General features: G+C 43.9%; 3 protein-coding genes across 5 annotated transcripts; all 3 read left to right on the top strand.

The window, feature by feature from the left end:
- Window positions 1-2959: 2959 nt before the first annotated feature.
- On the top strand, window positions 2960-16456 carry pask (PAS domain containing serine/threonine kinase). 3 transcript variants are annotated; one of them, XM_014141210.2, is made up of 20 exons: window positions 2960-3249; window positions 4129-4346; window positions 4841-5067; window positions 5548-5718; window positions 5878-6015; window positions 6225-6359; window positions 6438-6678; window positions 6839-7020; window positions 7596-7722; window positions 8662-8836; window positions 9139-9326; window positions 9427-10116; window positions 10291-10451; window positions 11900-12076; window positions 12386-12511; window positions 12672-12806; window positions 12966-13165; window positions 13858-13991; window positions 15256-15405; window positions 15551-16456. In XM_014141210.2, the coding sequence occupies exons 2-20, from the start codon at window positions 4142-4144 to the stop codon at window positions 15706-15708; spliced, it is 3720 nt and encodes a 1239-aa protein (XP_013996685.2). In that variant the 5' UTR covers window positions 2960-3249; window positions 4129-4141; the 3' UTR covers window positions 15709-16456. The 3 variants fall into 3 exon arrangements, with proteins under 3 accessions (XP_013996685.2, XP_013996684.2, XP_013996686.2); XM_014141209.2 differs by having other exon boundaries at window positions 6438-6687; XM_014141211.2 differs by lacking the exon at window positions 4129-4346 and having other exon boundaries at window positions 6438-6687.
- Window positions 16457-17500: 1044 nt separating this feature from the next.
- Window positions 17501-22012, top strand: mterf4 (mitochondrial transcription termination factor 4). The gene is made up of 4 exons (XM_014141206.2): window positions 17501-17634; window positions 17973-18408; window positions 18792-18976; window positions 21524-22012. Exons 1-4 carry the CDS (start codon window positions 17608-17610, stop codon window positions 21872-21874), a joined length of 999 nt encoding a protein of 332 aa, XP_013996681.2. The 5' UTR covers window positions 17501-17607; the 3' UTR covers window positions 21875-22012.
- A 3281-nt stretch (window positions 22013-25293) lies between these two features.
- On the top strand, window positions 25294-26298 carry LOC106569648 (probable G-protein coupled receptor 148). Its single transcript, XM_014141207.2, has one exon. The coding sequence runs from the start codon at window positions 25294-25296 to the stop codon at window positions 26296-26298; it is 1005 nt and encodes a 334-aa protein (XP_013996682.1).
- The last annotated feature ends 617 nt before the right edge of the window (window positions 26299-26915 follow it).

Raw genomic sequence — 26915 nt, 5'->3', positions numbered from 1 at the left:
TTCCCAGTCCCTGCCAATGAAAAACATCCCCACAGCATGATGCTGCCACCACCATGTTTCACTGTGGGGATGATGTTCTCGGGGTGATGAGAGGTGTTGGGTTTTCAACAGACATAGCGTTTTCCTTGATGGCCAAAAAGCTAAATTTTAGTCTCATCTGACCAGAGTACCTTCTTCCATATGTTTGGTGAGTCTCCCACATGCCTTTTGGCGAACACCAAACGAGTTTGCTTACTTTTTTCTTTAAGTAATGGCTTTTTTTCTGGCCACTCTTCCATAAATCTCAGCTCTGTGGAGTGTACGGCTTAAAGTGGTCCTATGGACAGATACTCCAATCTCTGCTGTGGAGCTTTGCAGCTCCTTCAGGGTTATCTTTGGTCTCTTTGTTGTCTCTCTGATTAATGCCCTCCTTGCCTGGTCCATGAGTTTTGGTGGGCGGCCCTCTCTTGGCAGGTTTGTTGTGGTGCCATATTCTTTCCATTTTTTAATAATGGATTTAATAGTGCTCCGTGGGATGTTCAAAGTTTTGGATATTTTTTTATAGCCCAACCCTGATCTGTACTTCTCCACAACTTTGTCCATGACCTGTTTGGAGAGCTTCTTGGTCTTCATGGTGCCCCTTGCTTAGTAGTGTTGCACACTCTGGTGCCTTTCAGAACAGGTGTATATATACTGAGATCATGTGACACTTAGATTGCACACAGGTGGACTTTATTTATCTAATTATGTGACTTCTGAAGGTAATTGGTTGCGCCTGATCTTATTTAGGGGCTTCATAACAAAGGTGATGAATATATATGCACGCACCAATTTAAAGTTTTTATTTTGGGGAATTTTTTTAAGCAAGTAATTTTTTTCATTTCACTTCACCAATTTGGACTATTTTGTGTATGTCCATTACATGAAATCCAAATAAAAATACATTTAAATTACAGGTTGTAATGCAACAAAATAGGAAAAACGCCAAGGGGGATAATACTTTTGCAAGGCATTGTATAAGTAGACCCATCTTTGGATGCACCCTCCGTTACCTCCGGCAAAACCCTATCCCTCTCCTCCACTTGTGTCAATAGAAAACATTGGGTGGATTCCATTATGCTGAGCCGCAGGGCACTGGTTCGTGACTGGGCAAAAGTGGTGAGGGAGGAACACCCTTCTCAAATGGAACAGTAATCTGCGCCGCTCTGTCATGTTATCCACAAGGCGGCATGGTGCATCGTCTAGAAACATACAACATCTCTTTTCTATCAAATAAACGTTTGAATTTTCTAACTAGTTTTCATTGGGAAGTCAGATAAAGCATTTTTTTAAAGCAATCACTTCTGCACGTGAAAACACAGAATCCTACTCGTTACTCCACGTGCTTATTTATGTCACTTTTGTTTTGAGCCGACTTCACCATGGGCTTTGAACGGGGCACCTGACTCACGACCCGGAGGCAGCCCGGTTCCAAAAGAAATGCAACCTTCATCTACTGAGTACAGATCTTCGTCTCCTGAGTACATACCTTCTTATTCTCCTGAGTATGAACAAAGTAAACTTACCTATAGGTCTACTTGCTCTCTTGAGAACCTTGAGGATCTCGAAATGGAGTCATCGGCAGTCGTGAGCTCTCTGAAGTTGAGCCAGACAAGGATGAAGTGAGTCTACTTGTGGCGAGAGGTGTAGTGGAGACTTCCAACATTTTCCCTAAGAATCCTCCGGAGATGAATTTGGACGGTAGGAGTGACATGTTTGGAAAGAGTAGATTCCTTCTTTTTGGCCGACCCATACGTTGTGTCAAGCTGGATAAAGGACACACTTGGAATGGTTCAATCTTTGAAAGTTTCGAGAAGTGGAATTATTTAGATTTTTGTGCATCCTCCACCCAGAGGAAGCGAGCGCGTTGCGTCACGCGTCTCGGGCCTCAACCTGTACCGTGCTTTGCTTTCCGGAGCAGGGCACCGCTCAAAGGGGTGATCAGTGGGGTAGTGTTGAATGTAGAGGTGGATCAAATATAAAATAATATTCCTAGTGTTTGTGATGCCAGCCATTTGGTGAGATGTAGACCCTGTGGCAATGCCGAGACTGAGAATACCCTGTCTGTCTTGTTGAGCTTTTACACAGAGTTTCTACCTGATATGGCCAGGTTAGGTTATATTTGCTATTCTGCGAGGGCCTATGTTCCGAACCCGCTATGGTGCTTTAGGTGTCAAGGATTCAGACATGTTGCAGCAGTGTGTAGAAGGGAGATCCCACGATGTGAGAATTATGCAGGAGGGCATATGTCAACTGTGGGGGCGCCCATGCAGCTGGGGATACGAAGTGCCCTGTGAGAGAGAGACATGATGAGATTGCCAGAGTTGGAGTGGGGCAAAAAGTGTCCTATCCTGAGGTAGTGAAGAGAGGATAGCCCAAGGGTGAGTGATTCGACTGGGATCCCCCCAGTGAGTAGGCCTGAAGAGAGAGATCCAAAGCAGATGAGTTTTAGTAAGGTTAGATTTCTTGCGTTTATAGCGATGGTGATTAATTGCACTGCACTGATGGAGTGGAAATCACAGAAGATAGATGTGATAGCAGATAAATATTTAGGTGTGAGAGATTTTTAGTGCAGAATGGCTACAGGAAGTTTTGAAAGAAGGGGTTCCATCCTCCCAGGCCGATGGCTTGGTGTAGGATCGTTCAGGGCCAAAGTAGTAGTATGGAAGGGTGGGTTTTTGAGGATAGTGTATAAGTGCAGGGTTAGATGATGGTGCAATTTAAGATTTTCCCATTACCCTTTTCCATTTTTGTTGACCAAAATGTGCAATTCGCACTCCGACCTGAGAAAGGCAGCAATATGCAACACAGCGTCTAGTCTGCCGGAAATTCACACGGAGAAGAAGAAAAAAACAGCCCTCCCATCGACTCCTCCCATGAGCATCACTTATTGGATAATTGCCCTGAACGACTTTGAATAATAGTTCTCTGATTGGCTGTTCATACCTCGAGTGATTGAAAGCCCGCGCTTTACAAACTTTTCCAGACTATCTAAAAAAATAACAACACAAAATTGTGTATCTTTCCAAGATAATATTTAGCATTCCACTACTCACGAAGTCCTCACTAAACTCGATACAGTTGCGAGTGCATTCCCTGTAACTTTAGGAATCGGCGGGTTTTGTGGCAACTCTTCCTTAGCAACCAACTTCAATACAACAAGGAAAAGTCAACACAGCTGTTAGCGAGCTAGTTTGCTAATACGCTCATTTCAGGTTTACAAATAAAAAGGTGAGTTTTGGCCCGGTAAAAGTGAATTGTCTAATTTGGTGTGAAGCTAATTCACACGTTTTTAACGCATCTATTATTACTAGCTAAATTGTAATTATTTCGCCTATATTGCCTTGCCTCCCTTTATCTTACCTCATTTGCACACACTGTATATAGACTTCTCTATTGCGTTATTGACCGTACGTTTTGTTTATTCCATGTATAACTCTGTCGCAACGCTTTGCTTTATCTTGGCCAGGTCGCAGTTGTAAATGAGAACTTGTTCTCAACTGGCCTACCTGGTTTAAAAAAAACGTTAACTATCCTAACTAGGTGGTAGTAGTTAACGTTAGCAAGCTAACTGATGGCTAGCTACCTGTGTAGAATGGGAATAGCGAACTCCGGACCAGGGCGTGACTGGCGTCACTATACTTTGGTTACTTACCAGAATAAACATGTTGCTAGAGTTCATTTCTCAGAATACGCCGGGTGTCATTCGACGTTCCTCCCAAATACGAAATTGAGTAATACGAAATGTTCACTACGCGATGCATGTTAAGGTAGCCTAGTGGTTAGAGCGTTGGACTAGTAACCGAAAGGTTGCTAGATCAACTCCCTGAGCTGACAAGGTAAAAATCTGTCGTTCTGCCCCTGAACAAGGCAGTTAACCCACTGTTCATAGGCCGTCATTGTAAATAAGAATGTGTTCTTAACTGACTTGCCTAGTTAAAATAAAGGTTTAAAATGAATAAATCAGAGCTATTGAAGCCAGTCACGAGAGCAGCGAAGTAGTGAGAGCGTACGACGCCCTGGACCAGAGCTAGGGTGGGGACAACAAAGTTTTACTGCACCAGAAACACCATCTCTGTTAAAGCTGAATAACGTACATCCTTTCCATAGACCAAAGCCCACAATGTCGCTGTGGACTGAGTCCCGTTGGACAGAGAATCAAGGCAACCCTCGTGCTAAAGGGGACACAGTTTATGTTGTCAAGGATGACTCCTCGGACCTCCTGGAGGATGACTCATTTGACCTAAACAAGTCCTATCCATGTGTCGGGCGGCCACTGTACAAGGGCCAGGCTCTAGAACGCTGGCGTTTTCCTGCATCCATAGCAGGTGTGTCTGGGTGCTTCCTGCAACTGCCTCATGGGTGTATTCATTAGTCAGATTCTGTTTGGTCTGTTAAACGTTTTGCAACAGAAACTGTTTATTCTAAGAACTAAACCGGGAGGGACCTACCGGAATTTCTCGAATAAACTTGTTTTCATTGCCTAATGTTTTCTGTTTGTAGAACTTTTTACAACGGAATCTGTCTAATGAATACACCCTCAGGTGTTTCCCTCTAGCTCATACTTGTGGGATAGGAGTTAACATGGGACTGTCAAACACAATGCCCGTGATGTGTGTGTGTGTGTGTGTGTGTGTGTGGCAGGTTTACTTACAGCTGAGATGGTAGTCTCTAGCCAGAACACAATTGAAAGAGGCCGTGGCATCACAACGCAGTGGGAACAGGCTTATACACTATCATTACTAGTTCATGTCAACCTGTTTGTTCTAGCTTGTCATCACAAGATCCTATACTGTACATCGTAACCCCTTCCTTTCTCTAGGTGATTCTCAGAACTCCTGTAGCTCTGTGGCTATGAGAGACATTCAGATCCCCAGCCGGCATGGCTCAGGATCACACAGCCAGTCAGATTCGCTGTCCACTCTGTCTGAGTCAGACAGAACCCTGCTCAGCCTGCTGACCTGTGCAGGAGGCTTTGCGCTCTCAGGACCTCCAGCTGTCCACAACCCCAACAAGGCAGTCCTCACTGTAGACTGCAAGAGCACAAAGGTAGGGTCACTATATGACTGCAATTGGGCTATATTTCAAATGTTCTCTCACAATGCAAATGGCTTTGAAATCAGATTAAAGGTATATGAACTTGAAACTTAAAGGCTTAGTCAAATGTGTTCCTTTATTTTTATATACATTTCCACACTGAGGTCAGAATAATACTGTGATAATGCCATTGTAGTGTAAGAACTGCGTAGACTGCCTGAAATTTCAGCTGGTTATGGTGGGATGGGGTTTTGGCCTTCCTGGTGACATCACCAGGTGGTACATTTTGTTAATAAAACAAGAGTTCCAAACCCCTCTGCCAATCACAGCTAGTCTTCAGTTTTCCCCTCCCCACTCTGACTGTCCTAGTAAAATTTTAACTTGAGAAATTTCTCTTTGCTAAGAAGCTTTTTATAATTTATGTAGAAGTCTTTGTTTCACGGCTAAAGAGGGATCATTGGCACAAGAGACTTATTTTTTTATTTTTTTCAGATATTGTCTGCAAATGTGAAGGCATGCACATTGTTTGAGTGCACCAGCAATGATCTGATTGGACAAAAGCTGTCCTGCTTCCTGAAGAAGACCAATCAGGTCCTGGAAGAAACTTTAAGTGAGGGGTGTCTTCAGACAGATGGAAATGTAGCAGTGGTGTCTGGGAAAGTGGTAAGAATGATTTTGCAAATAATGGCTTAATTGTTTTCCTTCTGCACAGCCTTCTGTTTCATGTCAAATTATTATTCTTCTGTCTTGCTTAAGAGTACAGACAATCTCACGTCCTTAGATCACGGCATTGAGATGACTCCTGTTTTCTTCTCTGTAAAGTTGGATGCAGTGAGCCAGCGTGGTACTGAGGTCCCAGTGTCTGTATGGACCCAGAGACAGTCACAGGAAGGACAGCATTGCCTGGTCATGATGGAGCGTGTGGAGAGAATCTCAGCCCTTGTCTCCTTCTCACAAGATGTAAGTTACACACATTCCAAGATGTGGTTCAGTGGCAGCTGACATCCTGCAAAAGTCATTTCTGGGTCATGTTCTGTAAGGGCACATAGCACATGTTCTGAAACATAAAAGTCCAGGTAGTCCCTGTCTGTGGTTCAGTATGGTGCCTAATAAATACAACCACAAGGCCTCTGTAGCCTGACTCAATGAGCGACTGCGTTTATTTCCAGGGGAGCATCTTGAGCTGTGACCTGGCCTTTGCCCATCTGCATGGTTACAGGCAGACTGAGGAGCTGACAGGGATGTCTATCAGAGAGATGATCCCCTCTCTACAGATCCCCCTCCACAGCCGTGCTCTGCCCAAGGTCAGTCCACACACACACACACCTCTGCCCCATATAGAGCACTGGTTTAACCCTGAGGTAACATCTCCCTTCCCTCAGATGCTGAGGGTCCAGAGGGTGTCCAGTCGATGCAGGGGGGGCACCTCCCTCCTCCTCTGTATTAAACTCCAGGGGGCAGTGGTGTGTGGGAAACCCCAGCAGCTGAAGGAGGGGTTGGGCTGCCCAGAACCCCAAAACACCCCTGGTAGACCTGAGGACCAGCAGGGTTCCCCCATCTCCTCCCCAGTCTGCAGAGCACCACAGCCAGAACATTGTGAAAATGGAAAGGAACTGTCCTCTGGTAGAACAGGTTTCTCATTCCCGATCTCTGAGAAATGTTACCATAGAATTGTTTGTGTGTGTATGTTAGGTAGTTTGTGCATGTAAGAAAGACTTCTTGCACACAAAAAAGCAGTATTTGATATCTAAAGATCTTGTTTGTGTGTCATGCTGTCCGTCAGGAGTTAAAGAGAACAGCAGCCTCCTCTCCCCTGGTTCGGGGCTGGTCTATTCTGGGACGGTGTGGGTGTACGCCCCTCTTAGCGGTCTCCTCACCCTCCACCCTGATGGCTCTATCAACAGCATCCACAACCACCTGTCCCTCAGTCTCCTGGGCTTTGGGAATGCAGAGCTACAGGGGAAGGTATTAAAGTAACTTCTCTCATACACTCTGGTTCAATCAAATGTATTTAGGAAGCCCTCATTTTTTTTTTTTTTTTTTTACATCAGCAAATGTCAGTGCTATACAGAAACCCAGCCTACCCCCCCCTTAAGAAGTAAGGCCTGAGGGGCTGTGGTACATGGCTAATATACCATTGCTACGGGCTGTTCTTATGCATGATGCAACCTCGGGTGCCTTATTGCTATTATAAATTGGTTACAAATGTAATTGAAACAGTAAAAATATGTTGCCATACCTGTGGTATACAGTCTGATATACCATTGGCTTTTAGCCAGTCAGCCAATGCTTTTCTAATACACACAATATTCATTAGTATCATAATTATGAACTCTGTGGCCTTCATTGTATTTAGTTATTGGCTGACGCAAACGAGACTCATTTTATGGTCCTCTAGATTCAACAAGCTGTACAGGGTTCTGTAACGTAGCTCTAGTTTCTACTCCAGGGTTGGGGTCGCTTCAGAAAGTAAACCCCGTTCCAATTCAAGTTTTCCTTATTGATGTGAATTGTAACTGTCTTTGTCATGTGTCCTACAGGATGTCACGTTCCTGATTCCTGCCTTCTATGATTGGTTCTGTGGCTTGGAAAATGGTGCCATTACCCTACCCCAACAACCAGGGGGTGGGCTCCTACACACTGGCTCATCACACCCCTCCAACACAGGTGACTCATCTGTAGTTTAGTTTCTCTCCATCGTAGGGCAGTGTTCTTCTCCCTCAGTTCTTGATGGCTGTCGTAGTGTATGTGTAACCGATGTGAAATGGCTAGTTAGTTAGCGGTGGTGCGCGCTAATGGCGTTTCAATCAGTGACGTCACTCGCTCTGAGACCTGAAGTAGGGTTTCCCCTTGCGTTGCAAGGGCCGTGGCTTTTATGGCACGATGGGTAATGATGCTTCGTGGGGTGTCAGTTGTTGATGTGTGCAAGGGTCCCTGGTTCGAGCCCAGGTTGGGGCGAAGAGAGAGACGGAACCTACACTGTTACATATGCAGGATTTTGTTCATCCTAATACTAACACCTGATTCAGCTAGTCAACTATTAATCAAAGACCTTGACTATCCCAATTATGTACAGATGTTACATCTTAATTTGACCAGTTTCTCACAGGGAAATGATCCTGCAGCAACAGGAAATGTGCATTATGTTGAATTATAATTAATGGACACTTTTGTAGGGGTTGATACATTTATAGTTGGGATACATTAAGTCTGACAATTAAGTGGAGATTTTTTTTTACTTTAGAAGATTTTTAAACATTGAATACACTATTTGCCTTTCCTGCTGTGCAGTGATGGTGCTCAAATTAGGATAGTATGTGTAAGTGCTGGGCTAGCACAAAGGTCCCCAGCAGGGAAAGGGTTGGATCTCATCACTAACTTGCATTTCTGAAGTGTTACTAGTGCTCGTGTTATTCATGAAATGCATTTCCTTTCTACATTGTCAGTGTGTTCTGCCTCTTCATGCATCATTTACATGTGATAATCTTGTGTTCACTGGGTTTGTCAAATCACGTAGTTTTCCAGAATCCAAGTAATGCAGTCAAAAGGGAATAACAATCCTGAGTAATTAGATTTGAATAAAAATAATTGTTTCTGGCTGTCTAGACCCCAGCTCTCTGCTGGCAGCTGACATGGCCATGGTGCAAAAGGCAGAACAGGGGAGAAACCTCTCCACTGGGAAGGGCAGGATCTTCACTGGCTCCAGTACCAGACTGGAGCAGCAGGGCAGCACTCCCTCCACCCTGGACCCTCCGGAGGTTACTTCCACACCCATGATCAGGTAAGTCACCTATGGACAAGTTCAGTCCTGAAATAACCATGTAATGTGGGGGTGTCCTGTTCCCTTTGGTTTTAATTTCCACCTTTACCTCTGACACCTGACTTCCCACTTGAATGAATCAGACAAACTTAAAGGCAATGATCAAAGTCAGCAGGTGAGGCCTGGAGGTAGGCCAGTTGCTAACCTAATAAAAATGTTGTGGATCTACATGAAGTGTTTAATGATAGCGGTTGATATGGGATGGGGCCTACCTGTCAGTGTTTCTGTAGGGGCTAGGTGCCTAACTAGGTTTCTCTCCACAGGGTTGATGACACTGCAGAACTGATGGAAGAAGCTGCCCTGTGTCCCAGCCAGTGTGACAGTGGAGATGACACCCACGACCTGCTACAGTCCTTTGCCCTGGTGGAGAGAGGCGAGGTACTCTGCCTGTCACTCACTCACCCTCCAACCTGTAGCCCAGGAGGGCAGCCCCTCAGTGGGGTGGGACCAGGTATGAATTAGCTAACAAAAACATTTTGACATCCAAATTCACTTCAAATTTTCCTCTGAGAATGGGCTTTAATGTAGACGTGTTATTTGTATTACTTAAGGCACTCCAACCATGGATGAGCGCAGCCGAGCACGGCCCTGCCGCCCCACCCCATACCATGCCAAAGACCCCCAGCAGCCATGTGACCTGTCAGCCCTGCAGGACTCCAGCTTCGAGGTGATCTCCCTGGGCAGCCGTTCCTCCTCAGGGTTCTGTGAGAAGTGGGCTGGGTGTCATGGGGGGTCCAGCCCGACGGCGGTCACCTCTCGGACAGCCCAGGTTGTGGACTCGGCCAGCTGCTACCTGGACCTGGACACCAATGGGGAGCTGGTAACCCGGGCCATGGCCGACCTGAACCTGAGTGGAGTTCTAGAGCTGCGTAGTGTTGGAGGTGACGATGACTTCTCCCATACCTCGGTTGATACCGCCGAGCTCCTGCGTACCCCTTCACCGTACGTGGTCGAGTCCGACCAGGAAGAGGGACCTGGATGTGTGGAGGTCCGGAACAGTCAATTAAAAGGACTGGCGGGGGAGGACGAACGTGACCAGTGGGCTGTGTTCTCTGTTCTCCACAACGTCCAAAGCCAGGACTCTAGACAGATCAATGGAGAGATGCAGTTGATCTCGGATGCCCCTCCCAACACCTCCACCCCTAAGAAGCAGCAGGAGAATGAGTGCTCCAAGACCCCACAGCACATCACAGAGGGGAGCTATGATGGCAGTGTTTACCACAGGGATGGAACAAGAATCGGTTGGTACCTCTTCACAAGCTCTCACTTAGCTTTTATCTTTGAGAAGAGCTGAGCTTCCAGGTCTAGAGCAACTCCTAAAGATGGTGTGTGTAATCAGCTCTGTGGTACTCGATTACAAAGTTGGTTTTAGAACTACGAGGATTAATCATAGCCTCTCCCTCTCTTTCCTCCAGAGGTGCAGTGTGAGATCCGTAGGGCTGAGCTTCATGGGGCCAGGTGTGTTTTCTGTGTGTGGCTGAGCAGGCCTGGACAGCAGGAGGCCATGTTGCATCATAGTGGCATTTACAGCAACAGAGCTTCACTACAAAACTCATCCTCACTCAGTCTGGGAGAGGTCAGTAAATTCCTGCTTAATCTGGAAAATCACCTTTTTATTTAATTGTTTGGTTGATTTGGACAGGTTGACAGATTTTTTTGCTTTTACCTGGTCTGGTTAAGATATGAGTATTCTGCTGCATACATTTACTTCCACATTTTGTTACAAAGTCAGCTTAAAATTTAAAAATTTACATTTTGTATTTTATCTACACAATACTCTAGTCAAACTGGGTGAAAAATTGTCATATTTGTGAACTAAAACGCAATCTTGATTAGGTAGTATTGAATAACAAGTTACTCTCCTTTGACAGTGATTACACTCTTTCTGGGTAAGTCCCACACCTGGATTGTACAATATTTGCATGTTCTTTTAAATTCTTCAACCTCTGTCAAGTTGTTGATCATTGCTAGACAGCCATTTTCAAGTCTTGCCACAGAGTTTGAATCTGATTTAAGTCAACTTTAACTAGGCCACTCAGAAACATGTAATGTTGTCTTGGTAAACTCCAGTGTATCTGACTTTTTTTTTTTTTTTTCCTGCTGAAAGTTATGTTTGTTGGAAAGCAGACTGAACCAGGTTTTCCTCTTCTTTTATCATAAATTCCCTAGTCCTTGCCAGTGACAAGCATACCCATAACATGATGCAGCCACCACCATGCTTGAAAATATGAAGTGGTACTCAGATGTTGGATTTTCCCCAACATACCACTTTGTATTCGTACATGATGTTAATTCCAGTTTAACCTGAGTGCCTTAATGCAAACAGGATGCATGTTTTGGAATATTTTTTTTCCTGTACAGCCTTCCTCTTCACTCAATCAATTACGTTAGTATTGGGGTGTAACTACAATGTTGTTCCACAGCCATTAAACTGTTTTAGTCACCATTGGCCTCTTGGCGAAATCCCTAAGCGGTTCCTTCCTCTCCGGCAACGGCGTTAGGCAGGACGCCTGTATCTTTGTAGTGACTGGGTGTATTGATACACCATCCAAATTGTAATTTATAACTTCACCATGCTCAAAGGGATATTCAATGTCTGTTTTTAGTTTATTTTGACCCATATACCATTAGGAGCCCTTTGCCAGGCATTGGAAAACCTCCCTGGTCTTATTGGTTGAATCTGTTTTGAAATTCACTGCTTAAGGACCTTACAGATAATTGTGTGGGGTACAGAGATGAGGTAGTCATTTAAAAATAATCTTAAACACTTTCACACAGTGAGTCCATGCGACTTGTGATTTGTTCAAGCCATGTTTACTCCTGAATGTATTTAGACTGGCCATAACAAAGGGTTATTGATATTTCGGCTCTTTTTTTTGTTGTAAAAATTGAGACTTTTCCACTGACATTGTATGTAGGCCAGTGACAAACACAATGTTTTAAATTTGGGCTGTGACACAACAAAACGAAAATCAAGGGTGTGTTTGCTTTCTGAAGGCACTTTATTTGTATATTTTGACTCAGGCGATCTTGGAGGCCAGCCGTGGCGGTGCCGGTGAGGCACTGCTCTCCACATTGGATCTGGACCATTCCCGTGCATGCGATGGCCAGTTCTCAGAGCTGTACCAGCCGCTCCACGCCGTGGGGAAAGGGGCCTTCGGCTTTGTGTGGCAGGCTTGCAGACGCTCTGACAGAGAGAAGGTGAGACTGACTGGGGACTCGTTCCATTTTTACTAGTAAAGATGAAGACCAACCACTCTCCCACCTTATGAGTACCACAACCTGTCTTTATGTAGGGGAGTGTATTTAAAAAAAATATATATATATATATATTAAATAATTATACAAAATGTGACTCAACTTTGAATTCCAGGTAACTGTATGACCGCAATGTGGGCGTTTCATGCTTACAAGGTTTCACTGCATCCAGATTCAGTTTTTGGAAAGGTAACTCATGGATTTGTGTATTCAAATATTGTTAAAGTGTGATTGTCCCTCCTATGTGTGTAGGTGGTGGTGAAGTTTATCAGGAAGGGAAGGATAGTCAGTGAATGCTGGGTGGATGACCCCGTGCTGGGCCGCGTCAGCCAGGAGGTCGCCATACTCACCCGCCTGACACACCACAACATCGTCAAGGCAACAATGTTTTTAGTTTGTTTGTTCCATGTTTTTAATGTGGTTCTGTGGTAACCCACATCTCCTCCATACAGAATAATACAACCCTTCTACACTAAACAGTTTAGAGGCTCTTTTCCTAACATTTATCTGTTTATTCTCTCTCATCTGTGTGTCTCAGGTCCTGGAGGTGTTTGAGAACGAGGGTTACTTCCAGATGGTGATGGAAAAGCATGGGGATGGTCTGGACCTGTTTGAGTTCATAGACAAACAGCCCCAGCTGGACGAGCCTCTGGCCAGCTACATCTTCAGACAGGTACGGGACAGGAGGGGGAGACAGAGGAAGAATGAGTGCTTTTCCTTTTTGCACCTGTGTGTAGAAAGGAAACAGAATATGGGTGGAAAAATGTGATGCGTATTGTGTGAAATGTCACCACTTTCTGTCTCACCATCTCCTTTTCTCCCCCCCCTCCAGTTGGTGGCAGCGGTGGTGTATCTGAGGAACAAAGGCATCCTCCACAGGGACATCAAGGATGAGAACATCATCATTAACACAGAGTTCCACATCAGACTCATAGACTTTGGCTCTGCTGTCCCGCTGGCTCCAGGGAAGCTTTTCTACACCTTCTGTGGCACACTGGAGTACTGCTCCCCAGAGGTGCTGAAGGGCAACCCGTAAGTACACGTTTTTTTTTCTGGATCAAGAAGGTGCTTAGGTGATGGCGTAGCAGGGGCATGACGGGAGTCGTGGCAATGGGGCGTGGCTGAATTTAAATAAACTTTTTAGAGGCCCCCATCTTGGCGGTGTAGAGATGTCTGAATTTAAGCCAATTACCTGCAATTATACACTATTTGGGAATTTTATTAGGATCGCTGTTGCAAAAGCAGCATTATGCCATGGAGCTGATATTTTGATTTAAATCTAATTTTGTGCAATTCTATGCATTTTGCCATGGCTAATGCTGTGTTTTGCTTAAACATAACACAATCAATACTGCTAATTTCATTGTTTTGGGAATTTTAAATTCTTCCTGGCTGTTAAGCTTTTCTTTTTCTGTTATTTTTCCAAGATTTATATTTTTCCTACATGTGTTATCTTGTTTTAGTCATTTTAAGTTTATACAAGGTGTTTTTCCATTCCCCAAAAAATTTAATGCAGAAAAATCCCTATAAACACACACACTGCCACTTCTAAGGCCAACGCAGGCTGAGGGGGTAGTATACACAACTGTTAGGACAAAACCGTTTTTGCAACATGATTTTATAAAACTATAAACTAGGAAATGCCATAAATGAGAGTGGCCCTTTATTTTTAAGTTTACTGTGGGTTCCTTGTTTACTGTGGGTTCCTCCCCTGTGTTGCGTAGCTACAGTGGTCCAGAGCTGGAGTTGTGGTCTCTGGGGGTGCTGCTCTACACATTGCTGTTCGGTGAGAACCCTTTCTGTGACATGGAGGAGACCCTGCAGTCCAAACTCAAGTCCCCCTTCCCTGTCTCTCCAGGTAGGACATCAGTCAGAAACTGGTGTAATAGTGGGTACCGGTTACCAAGATTTAGATTTCCTGGGATAAATAACTGCTTGAAAGCTAACTTGTTTCTATGAACAGCATGACATGTAATGGAACTGTTTAAATTATATATAAATTGGTGTTGTCAGCATGCGCAATCATCCAATTTTGTTTCTGATTTACACATCACTATCTGCCGTTTGGGAGTTAAGTTATTTTTTTTATTTGCACCTGTGGTTGGTTGCTTTAAATCCGTGTGCACTCGCTCTCTGCCATCCTCTAGCATCAATTCCATTCAAGTTGCCTCAAATGGCTAATCAAGATGGATATACAGCATGTACAAAACATTAACACCTTCCTAATATTGCGTTGCACCCCCCTTTTGCCCTCAGAACAGCCTTGTATATTAAACGGTCATTCATTAGTTAAATATACACTTCTAACCGTTTTACTCTTGCCCAATATGCTCTGCTCTGGCCTCTTTTTATATAGCTCTTGTGGAGTCCCAGGAAAAGCTACTACAATACCTTAATTGGGACTTTTTTATTTGTATTTTTAGCATTTCTTGAACTGAGGGATTCTGAATGTTAAATGCAGCAGCAAAAAACTCTGCCTTTTGAAGCGTGAGAACGCGTGATGGCCAAAACACGACCATTCGATGATAAGCGACTTATTCAAGAATGTCATTAGAATGAGGACAACTAAACTTTAATTTAACTGGGGAAGGAATGAAGTAATATGCACATTGCGCAACATGAAAGGTAGGCTGTCAGCCTACTAATTACAATTTTATAGCCTAGCACATGTTTAACTTTGTAGGCCACATGTCCTTCACCAGCATCGCTTGTTCTCAACTTCATGGGTTGAACGAGGTGTGCAATTCCAGTCAAATAATAGTCCACACACAAGATTACTCAAGCTTGTTTCATTTATTTACCCAAGAGCATACATCTATAGACTTATATATTTTTCTGTGTTGTATAACAGCACAAACTTGGTCTCATACATTTTAATGTAGGGCTCATCTGCCTCAGGTAGCATCCAGCTTGTTTTCATGCCACTCAAATCCAGACATGTGTATATGCTGTAATGGTTTTGGCGGGAAATACCGGGTTACCCAGGAGAGTGATTATATATATATATTTTTTTTTTTAACAAATGGGCAATTTCACTTTCTTTTTTTTTTTTTTCCTTCTCCACAACCCTGCTACTAAACAGTGCTATGAATGGTGTCTGACCTCTTCCTGTGCTCCCCCAGACCTGCATGCTATGCTGTCAGGAATGCTGCAGCCTGACCCCCAACAGAGAATGACCCTGGAGCAGCTCCTGCTGCAGCCCTGGATTCGCCAACCCATCTGCCTGGCTGACTACAGCTGGGAGGGAGTGTTCCCCTACTGCAAGAGCCACGGTCAGTGGAGGCGACGAGACCCTCTTCTCTCCATTCTTATCACCCAATAGCTAAACAAACGACAGCCACTTTAGTCTGTAGGGTACAGTGTCCGTATTAGGACATCAGATATTTACCCATAGTCACTTTCCTCTTGTCTTCACAGCTCCCCCACAGTACCACGAGTCTGTTCCTGGGGACTTTCTAGGCCAGGGCTTGTACCCGGACACTAGAGATGATTCTTCACTTCCTTCTGATGATGACGATGAGAGGTCCATGGCCGCCATGACAACTGAGCTCATGAAGTACCTCTCTGATGAATGAGTGAACTTCAGTGGTGCATTTTAATCTTCTGACTTCCTCTCTCCTGGATCTCCTTCCCTTCATATGCACTGATCTGTAAACCTCTGTCCATATTCTCTATCCTATGGGAAGGAGACGAGGGGTGGGAGAACCATTTTAGACTCGAGATGCACCCCAGGTCCCGTCATCGTATATATCAGGACCTGGACTGACTGAAGAGACTCTAAATACCAAGTGTGCTTTTACTACCAGAATAAATAAATGCCATTTTTAGAATGTGGATTTTGGGGGGAGATGTATCCTTGAAGTTATGTATATGAATACAACCAAAGAGGTACAGCAAAATAATGGGCTGAACATACAACACCTACGGGTGCCTTTATTTGCTGTAATCTATTTATTAGAGGGACTGTGGTATATTGGGTAATGAATGTAGCGTAGCTGCCAAAGCCTTATAATGGGTCATAAACTGAAGACCAGTTTCACTTCAAAATATAAAATGCACTGATGCCTCGAGCAGAGGGTTGACTGATTTAGGTGCCACTGCTCGCCAACGGGCCAGATGATTCACTTTGCTTTTATCTGTTGTCTGATTCTATTAAACAATTATGTTAAAGAAGTAGTGGTGTAAACTGCTTATTTATGCTTGTCGTTTCTGCAAAATTGTAAGTCTTTCACAGTATTTTAATATTTAATTCGTATGCTTTTCAGTTTGACTGTTTCCCGTTTTAACATTGCAAATAAAATATCCAAATATTTAAAGCTAGAATCCTCGTTTGCAAAAATGTTTTTTGGGGGGGGTCTTGATAAACACCTCCCCTATTTATTTGGACCATGAAGCTAAAACTAATTTGTCTCTTGCAGCATTTTTGATTTGAGAATGTTTTGAGGCGACGGTGAAGAATGCAATCTTTTTTGGCGGGGGTCTTGTACTTTAAGTATGAGTCCCTCCATTTTGATGGTGATATAAGTATTTGGACAAATTCACTTAGCATATTTAGTTAATAGTAGTATTCGGTCCTGAATTCCTAGCACTCAATGACTACATCAAGCTTGTGACTCAACTTGTTTGTGATCAAGTTAGATGCTTGAAGAGCATGCCCCCAAAACATGTTAACTTCTCACCATTACAGGGAAGGTTAGCCTTTTTGGGGGTATGATATTTGTCTAACTTTCTCGCTCATTCATGATTTTTCTGGAGTCACGGTAGCATCCACATTTTAATGTAACTGTATTCAAACACTTTAAAATAAGTCACTCCAATGACTATATTACATGCAAATGCATCTTCCAACTGCAAATGCATCTAACAAACTTAATGTCATTTTGTGTTAGGAATCTGGGACCAAATACTAAATGTAATACACTCAGTGAATTTGTCCAAATACTTGTTACCTTCAAATGGGGGGGAATAGATACACAAATGCTTTCATTCCTAAACAGTAAAACATGTATGAAAATACCCTCATGACATTCTGTCACCTCATATAAAACATTTTATTTCAAATCCAAAATGCGTGAGTATAGAGCGGAATGAAACGCTTTAGCTTCATTGTCCATATAAATGTGTAGGGGAGTGTATGCATACAAATTGTTAAAGTTATAAACGCCTCATGAGCTTTGTTCAACTGTCATACCCCATCAGAACATGAAATATAAGCTTTAACTCCAATTTGTGTAAACCATGTCAATGTTTACCCTCAACATGGTTAAAACTATACTTTTGACATGGCTGGTCAGCATCCATAGCTCTGAATTTGAGGATTCTAGCTTTACTTTTTCATATCAAGTATAAATGCACTGTTATTATACTGTGAAACTTGAAAGGAGGAGGCAGAACCAATGTTGATTTTTATGGACGGAACCGTCTCTTATGCTAGTGCACAAGTCTAGGGGGAGATATTTTGCAGACGGCCAAACATGAGCGTTCAAGCAACCGGACGTCTGGTAAGCTGGCATCGACTTTTAACTATTTCTAGAGATTTTGTGCTGATACAATGTAAATGTTAATTATGATGAAGAATTAATGGAGTTATATATTTTTTTACCATAGTAACACTTTCACAGTTTAACGGTTTTGAACATCAATACTACATAGCTCGCTCGACAGCTAGCTAGCTCGCTCGACAGCTAGCTCGGTCAAGTAATGTATTTTGACACCACAGGTTTGAATGCCTGACCTGATAGCCCTTGTCTGAACAGTATGTTACAACGTGAACCACCGAGCTACCATTCTTTTCATTTCCAGTTACACATCTGCTACTTTACCATGTTATTTTCTGCAGGTTCTGCAATGGACCCTGAGAAATGCAACCTGCCCTGTCCTGAACCTAAGAACCATCCTTGGGAGTGACAATGTACGACAACGAGGTTTCATGACATGCAGACTCCTCTGTTCCACCCACAACCAGACTAGCACCCTGCATCAACATACTGACCTGTCACAGCTCCAACTGCAGCCGGGCAGGGAGCTATCCATACGGGCTCTACTTGACATGGGCTTCACAGACACGCAGGCAGATCAACTCTTAGAGGCAGCAACCAAGGGTCGAGGAGGGCAGAGTGAACATGCCTCTTCCACACTCATGGCTCTGTTCGTCCTGGGCCTCAACCCATCTAGTGTGCTGAAAGTCCTGGAGAAGTGTCCAGAGTTGTTTTACGTGAAGGGCACTCAGCTGCAGCAACGTATGGACAACCTGAGGAGACTAGGGCTGCTTGAAGGTGAGAGGATGAACCTGTGTTAGCGCTCTATTCTCACAGCTTGTGCAGTGTAATTTATCATTTGAAGGTCAGAGCCTGTGAATTATACTTTGCTTAACTGATGTAAGTGATTTGTTATTAAATATGTATGTATGTGTGTTTTTTGGAATATCTACAATATTCAAAAAGGTATTGTATTAGTGGAGGCTGCTGAGGGGAGGACGGCTCATAACAATAGCTGGAATGGTATCAAACCAATGTTTTGGATTCCATTCACTCCATTCCAGCCATTATTATGAGTCTTCCTCCCCTCAGCAGCCTCCACTGCATTGGATGTATATGTGCATAACATCTTCCATCCATTTTCCATGGATGCTCTGTAACCCCTGTTTGTCTCTTTCCAGGAAGTCTGCAGCGGGTGGTGAGCCACTACCCCCAGATCCTGACCCTGCCTCTGAGGAGGGTGAACACGGTGGCCAGGTTCCTCAGGGAGAAGTGTGCCTTCACGGTCCAGCAGGCCACTGACATCATCAGAGACTCTCCAGCCGTGGTGCAGGACAACCTGGGACAGCTGGAGTACAAGTTCCAGGTCAGAGGTCACACTCAATGGGAGTTATATGGAGATACTCCATCTAATATCCTTGTTGAACTGTCTTCCTCTCACCCCGTTCTCAAAACCCATTGGATGAGGTCAGAGCGGAGGGACTCACTCATCCAATGGGTTTTGAGAAGATGAGGAGAGAGGACGCAGGTATATATGGATGTGGTTGATACCAAAATATTGGACCGGGGCAATACCATTATCGCAATACTCGTTAGTATCGTGGCAAAGAAACAAAACACATAGCACATTTAACTGCTTTAGGAAAACAGCCCTGATGTTGGAAACAAACATTATGTTGTCATCCAGAGTCACATATATTTATTTTCCAGGCTACAGCACACAGTATTTTACATACAGCAGTGTTGTGATGTGGCTATCATTAATGGATGGCGGTTATTTCATGAAATCAATGAACTATGTTTAATTATTACGTGATTAAATGATTCATGTAACAATTAACTCATTAGCAATCTTGGGGCACCATGGAAAAAGTTTTTTTAATGAGTTACCGTTTCCCGAATTAACTCAAGAATGTATGATAACATATCATTATGATATTAGTCATCCATGAATTATTATTACCTCATATCAGTCTCATTCTGAACGTCGTTGACTTCAAATTTGCAGGAACCCTAGTCTAAATGATGATTCAGCGATACACAAATTGGCTTCATTATTTATTTACTAAATAATCACACAGAATTACATAAACACACACACACAGGAAAGATAATACGTTGATTACTAACATAATGCAATGAAAAGTCCCTAGTGGACTAACCCGATATGACTGCTTGTTACACAATGAAAGGGGTGGGGAAAGAAAGAGCGGGAGGAGAGACCAAGGAATTCAACTATCGTACATACAGTTGAATAATACGCTCATAGGAATGTGAATACTTTGAACATGAACGACCTCTCATTTGAAAAGAATTTTAATGTATTTATTTACGCCAAGATGTCTGTCTGTCATCTCTGTTGAAACCACTCGATCCATCTGTGACGAATAGTTCGACAAAGTCTCTGGTTGTCCACCAGAGGTTACAATGTCCACAGTTGTAGTAGTAGGCTTTCTTTGTTCTGGAAGTGTTTGTTAGATGGATACATCAGACGTTCCAATGGTCGTTTGATAAGATCTTCCTCGTGTCTTTGGCCAAAGTTCTAGACTACTTTACATGCAGAGCTGCAGGTGGTGTCTTAGTCTAGTCTTCTTCGCTCGTCGAGTTACAGAGGGGTCTTGTAGTTTTAGATCATTTGTCACGTATTCAGCTCGCACTGCACGTTTACTGGTCTAGCAGTTTTAAACCATTTTACACGCAAGTAGCATACCGACAATGTACTGGTCTAGTAGTTTTAAACCATTTTACACGCCAGTAGCAACGCGGCAATGTACTGGTGTAATGTCAATTTCATTAGGAGTCCTTTTACGCACTCGCCTTGGAGGGCGGTTCCATCACGTTGCCACAATGTCTGTGCTCACGCGGGCATGGTTATTACTGGGCAAAAGTTTCTTAGGAAAAACAATTATCTCTTTTAGGTGGCTTAAATCATATTTCATCTTCTCACAAATAGTTTCATATTTAATCATATAAGTTCCAAAACATTTAGATGGAAATCTGATAACTGGTTCATATACATTTGTGGAGTTACTGTTGTTTAGTTATACCGCCCTTAATGATATCACAAAACAACAACTGATTTGACATGATTGTTGTTTGGAGCCCCACCAACCATTTACATTAGAAATATTGTTTCCAACCTTTTGATGTTAAAGTATTGCAAGGTCTCTCTCTGTTGTAACACCCAGACATTCCATTCTCCATACTGCAAAGGGCCAGAGAGAGAAAGTTTACAACCGGCCCAACTCTCTGTGATCCAGGTTTTTAGAGTTTGGCTTCGTGTTTTCATTTTTGCAGTGGTCTAAAGTACATCAATAAAAATATTTTAAAGTACTACTTAAGTAGTATTTTGGGGAATCTGTACTTTACTATTTATATTTTTGACAACTTTTACTTCACTACATTCCTAAATAAAATTATGTACTTTTTACTCCATACATTTTCCCTGACACCCAAAAGCGTGCCCCTGGCTAGCCGTAAATAAAATTTAAAAAACAAGATAATGACGCTGTAAGAAATGTACAATTATTTATACTTTTACTTTTGATACTTAAGTATATTTTAGCAATTACATTTACTTTTGATACTTTAAGACTTTTACTCAAGTAGTATTTTACTGGGTGACTTTTACTTGAGTCATTTTCTATTAAGGTATCTTTACTTTTAAGCAAGTATGACAATTGGGTACTTTTTACACCACTGCATTTTTGCCATGGTAAAATACGATTCTCAATGCAAAATTCCCTATTGGGACAGTAAAGAAATTAAAGCTCCAGCTGCAAGAAAACTACAAATGCCTTCACTAAGCAGATCACTAAGCATATGTTTTTTAGTATGTTGGTCCTTTATGTCGAACATTTCACACTAGTTTTCTTTGTGTTCTTACACCTTTTTCCCCCATCCCTCTCGGCAGTACGCTTACTTCCGCATGGGGGTCAAGCAGGCGGAGATGGTGAAGTCCAAGCTGTTCCGTGTCACCCTGGAGGAAGTACGCTGCAGACACAGCTTCCTGGAGCGCAGGGGACTGTACCAAACCCCAGACAAGAAGGGCCAGACTCTCATAGTCAACCCCAAACTCAAAGACATCCTAGCCGTCACCGAGGAAACTTACCTCGCTGACATCGCCATGGCAACACAGGAGGAGTTTAAGGTGTTTCAGAAGCTGATGGCGAGAGAATGGCAGGAGGAGGATGATGAGCAGGAGAGGGACATGGGAGCTGACAGTGATGATGATGATGAGAAGATGAAGATGAGGAAGATATGAAAAGTGGCTATAGGCAGAGGAGAAAGAAATGAGGCTAAAGACTGGGAGGAACCGGTGATATCTGAAACAGAATGGATATTTAAAATGATCTAGCTATTTATCACTTGAAAAAAATGAAATAAAGTATTTCCATTTTGATTGCTGGCCTTTGCTTGACTATTTTGACTGTTATTGAGCTGTTGTATGAACATTTAGTAATACAGTGTCTGCCATCAATGACTCTCCGCTCATTGAACAAACACACAATTGTAAAAACCCATGAACATGTTCTGTTGGGATGGCAACAACTTTCATCTCATTCTCAAAACTGCACCTGACTGCCTATTCGCTTATTCACCTGTCCAGGTATCCATGGCAACACTAGTGTAAAGTGAAGTGGACACTTGGATGCCAGCACCATAGTGTTCCCTGTCGGGGTTGGCCTGGCCCCAGCACCATAGTGCTCCCTGTCATGGTTGACCTGGCCCCAGCACCATAGTGTTCCCTGTCAGGGTTGCCCCCCGCACCATAGTGTTCCCTGTCAGGGTTGTCCCCAGCACCATAGTGTTCCCTGTCAGGGTTGGCCTGACCCCAGGCAGCATAGTGTTCCCTGTCAGGGTTGGCCTGACCCCAGCACCATAGTGTTCCCTGTCAGGGTTGGCCTGGCCCCAGCACCATAGGGTTCCCTGTCAGGGTTGGCCTGTCCCCAGCACCCTAGTGTTCCCTGTCAGGGTTGGCCTGGCCCCAGCACCATAGTGTTCCCTGTCAGGGTTGGCCTGGCCCCAGGCAGCATAGTGTTCCCTGTCAGGGTCGGCCTGGCCCCAGCACCATAGTGTTCCCTGTCAGGGTCGGCCTGGCCCCAGCACCATAGTGTTCCCTGTCAGGGTCGGCCTGGCCCCAGCACCATAGTGTTCCCTGTCAGGGTTGGCCTGGCTGCAGCACCATAGTGTTCCCTGTCAGGGTTGGCCTGGCCCCAGCACCATAGTGTTCCCTGTCAGGGTTGGCCTGGCCCCAGGCAGCATAGTGTTCCCTGTCAGGGTTGGCCCCAGCACCATAGTGTTCCCTGTCAGGTTTGGCATGACCCCAGGCAGCATATGGCGGCTTAGTCATTAGTGTCTGTCCCCTCCGGATATGAGATCAGATGATGTCAACACCAGGAGTGCTAATGGATAAGAACACTCTGAACTGGCATGGCTTACACCTGCACTGTTAGTTTAGTCCCAACTGTCTGGATGAGAGGGGGAGAGTGATCCTATTCACTGATGATCTATGGCTGCATTTCCTTCCACAAAGTTGTTTCCCCTCCTCTCTTCAACCTTGGTAAACCTTATAGGGTTTTATGGGTGAAAGCAATATGGTGGAAACTGAAAGTGGCACTGTTGACTTAAACTTACACGAACCATGTTTCTCAGATCTGTGATGGGGAGTAAGGCAGGAGTGGAGGATACATACTTTCCTGGAATGAGACGCAGCCCGTATCTCTGTGAAACAGCTAAGTGGCCATGTCTTTAAACATCCCTGTGTTATGTTCTATGAGTCAACAGACAGTGCATCAGGGCTGATAAGGCAAGTGGTGCAGTCAGTCAGTCGCTGGATCATTGATTTATAGAAGCATTAAGACTAATGGATGAATGCCAGCCATTACTTTGAAAATTAGGTAAGAAAATCACTTTGGACTTTTATTTATTGTTGACGGGAACTGGTTACATTAATGAAACGTTGACTTTGGTTGATCGATACGCTTGGCGATAGGTGTGTGTCTGTAAACTTGACTGGGTTTTGTTGATCGATACGCTTGTCGATAGGTGTAGCTGTGTCTAAACTTGACTGTCTTTTTCCTTTTGTGTTCATGTTGTAGACAAGGGAGAACATTTATTTTGTAATGATACAGTTTATTGATTAAAACTGCATTAAGAAGCTAAAGCATGAAGTCTGATGTGACAAAGTCAAAATCATAATTTATATTAATGGTTAGATAATTTGTCACTAAATAATTATCAATAGAAAGGTGTGAACTGATCAACTATTTTAAATAGATTGCTATATCATTCAAAATGTATATATATTTTTTATGACTGGCAGCTATGAGTTGAGTAATAATGGATATTTAGCAGCCATACCACCCTGAATGTCTCTTGATCTATCTAAAGCTAAACAGAGTAGGCGCTGGATGGGAGAACAGATGATGTAGCCTAAATTATTGCTGTGCTGACACACTAAAGGTGGTGGAACCGTACCTTGTAAATCAACATAGTAACTGTGTATTTAGACACCAAAGTTCACAGACAAGACTGTGATTATGACACTGGTTTAGAATTTGAATTCATGCGAGATTAATCTTGACGTTCATTTAAATATCTTGTGTAAATTGCAAAGCAGATGACATCTTCGCTCTGCCTGCGTGAGGGAGGGAGGGAGGGAGAGAGGGAGGGAGAGAGAGGGAGGGAGAGAGGGAGGGAGGGATGGAGGGAGGGAGGGAGAGGGAGAAAGAGAGAGGGAGAGAGAGAGAGAGGGAGGGAGAGGGAGGGAGAGAGAGAGAGAGGGAGGGAGAGGGAGAGAGAGAGGGAGAGAGAGAGGGAAGGAGGGAGGGAGGGAGGGAGAGAGAGGGGGAGAGAGAGGGAGGGGGAGGGAGAGCAGATTACTTTCCATTGAAATATTAGCTATCTGCTATATTGAAGAATGTTTACCTAATAACTTGAAATAAACTAGTTTGCTGAAGCCTCTCCATCATAGTACCTGTGTCCATATAATGCAGAGATAAGCTCCTTCAGATGAACGCCGCTGTTTGTTTTAATCAGTCTGTTAATTAAGGTACACGCTGACAGTCATATAGAGGGTCAAATGGGGTTGAAATCGCTCCATCTTACTGTAAGAAAACATCTAGGCTTTCCTAGACAGCCAAAAAGACTGAGATAACCATATTTTTTATTTTATATAACCTTTATTTAACTAGACAAGTCAGTTAAGAACAAATTCTTATTTACAATAACGGCCAAGGAACAGTGGGTTAACTGCCTTGTTCAGGGGCAGAACGACAGATTTTTACCTTGTCAGCTCAGGGATTCGATCTAGCAACCTTTTTGATATCTAGATACATCAATTGTATACCCTTCATAATAAAATGTATTAGGTTCTAAATCACTGGTAAAAGGCTAGGCCCGCTCTAACTTTAGATTACGTTTTTTACCATTGTTTCAGTCCGTCTGATTTGCCACAGAAAGAAAGGACCATCTTTAGGAAAGGCGTCCTGCACCCGTCCACAGAGTTATAGTACTGTCTGTTTCAATCCACAGGTAGCAAGAGGGGAATCCACAGGGTCGTATTCACTTGGCACCAAACGGAGGAGAACGGACTGAAACGGAGGAACTACCTGATCTTGTCCATTAAGTAACACTTGTTTTCGTTTTCCATTGCAAAACGTTTTGCTACACTGTGCAGTAATGAATACGACCCAGCATCTAACCACACAGTTCCAGATGGTTCTATCAGAGAACAAGGCAGCCATGGCCAACAGTTCACACCAGTGGTATGACAGTCTGCAGCGCTGGCACCTGGAGCTCTTCCTGATCCCTGCCTCCCTCCTGACCCTGGCCACCCTGCTGGCCAACCCCATCCTCCTGGCCTGCATCCTCTTCTCCCGTTCCCTGCGCCAGGAGACCCGCTACCTCCTCCTGGCTAACACCCTGGCCGCAGACATGCTCTTCCTCTCCCTCAACCTTGTTACTGTAGTCTGTAATACTTTGGGGGTAGCCATGCTGAGGGTACTCTGTGAGCTGGTTTCGGCAGTGACCGCCGTGGCGTATTGCTGTGCTGTGCTGACCGTCACACTAAAGGTGGTGGATACATACGTGGCGGTACGTTGGCCACTCCACTACCACGATCTGCTCCCCCCGGCCCGTACCCGAAAGATCCTAGTCGGGGTCTGGCTGTTAGCCGCCATGTACCCCCTCTCCCTGGTCATTGTCATGGAGGTGATGGAGGACAACGCCCCACAGAGGTCAGAGGTGTGTCTCATTCTCATCTCCATAGGCAAGATGGGCAGTGAGATGATGGTGGGCGTTCACATCTACTTCACCATGGGAGCCGTTGTCTGCACGCTGCTCATCCTGTATTGTTACGGCCGTCTCTACTGGGTCACCAAGACCCAGGGCATCTGGCAGAGCCGCTACTCCCGGGCCCGGGTCACCCTCTTGGCCCACGGGGTTCTGCTCCTGCTCTACTTCAGCCCGGGCCTGGTCTTCACTGTGGAGCTGGTTCTGTACCAGCGCCAGGAGGTCAGCCAGGATATCCGCGTGTGGATCAACACTGTCAATATGTGTATGCTGATGCTACTGCCCAGGGCCTGTGCTCCCTACCTGTATGGTCTATGGTATAGGGATATCTCTGATACTCTCCTGGCAGTGTTGCACCGACGCAGGAGGCTCAGTCAGGTCACTGTGGCCTAGAAATAAAGACCCACACACTCACAACCCCATAAAGAGAAATGAGAGGGCCGAGGGTTTGTTTAAAAGAGATTCTTGTGAGAGTGTATTTTTACCTAATGAAGCCCACTATGTTCTCTTGTGACCCACGGTTTGCCATGTGCAAAATCATTCTCCAACCCCAAAGCTGCCTTGAAAAGACCATAACTTTTTAAGACAAAAACATTAATTGCTTAACTTTTTAACCTTTTTTCATTTAATTGGTACTATTGCCAAGCTATTTCTCTGTCTTAGCCAATAACGCTAGCCCTTCGCTATTCCATGTGTCAATGCATATACAGTGAGCTCCAAAAGTATTGGGACAATGACAAATTTTTTGTTGTTGTTTTGGCTTTGTACTCCAGAACTTTGCATATGAAATGATACAATGAATATCAGGTTAAAGTGCAGACTGTTAGCTGTAATTTGAAAGTATTTTCATCCATACTGGCTGAGCCGTTTAAAAATTACAGCACTTTTTACACATAGTCCCCCCATTTTAGGGGTCCAAAAGTATTGGGACAAATTCACTTGTGTATTAAAGTAGTCATAAGTTTAATATTTGGTCCCATATTCATAGCACGCAATGATTACATTAAGCT

Source organism: Salmo salar, chromosome ssa14 (assembly GCF_905237065.1).
Source record: "Salmo salar chromosome ssa14, Ssal_v3.1, whole genome shotgun sequence".
NCBI lineage: Eukaryota > Metazoa > Chordata > Actinopteri > Salmoniformes > Salmonidae > Salmo > Salmo salar.
Note: the sequence above shows the minus strand (reverse complement) of the source record. Positions and strands in the feature narration are given on the sequence as shown.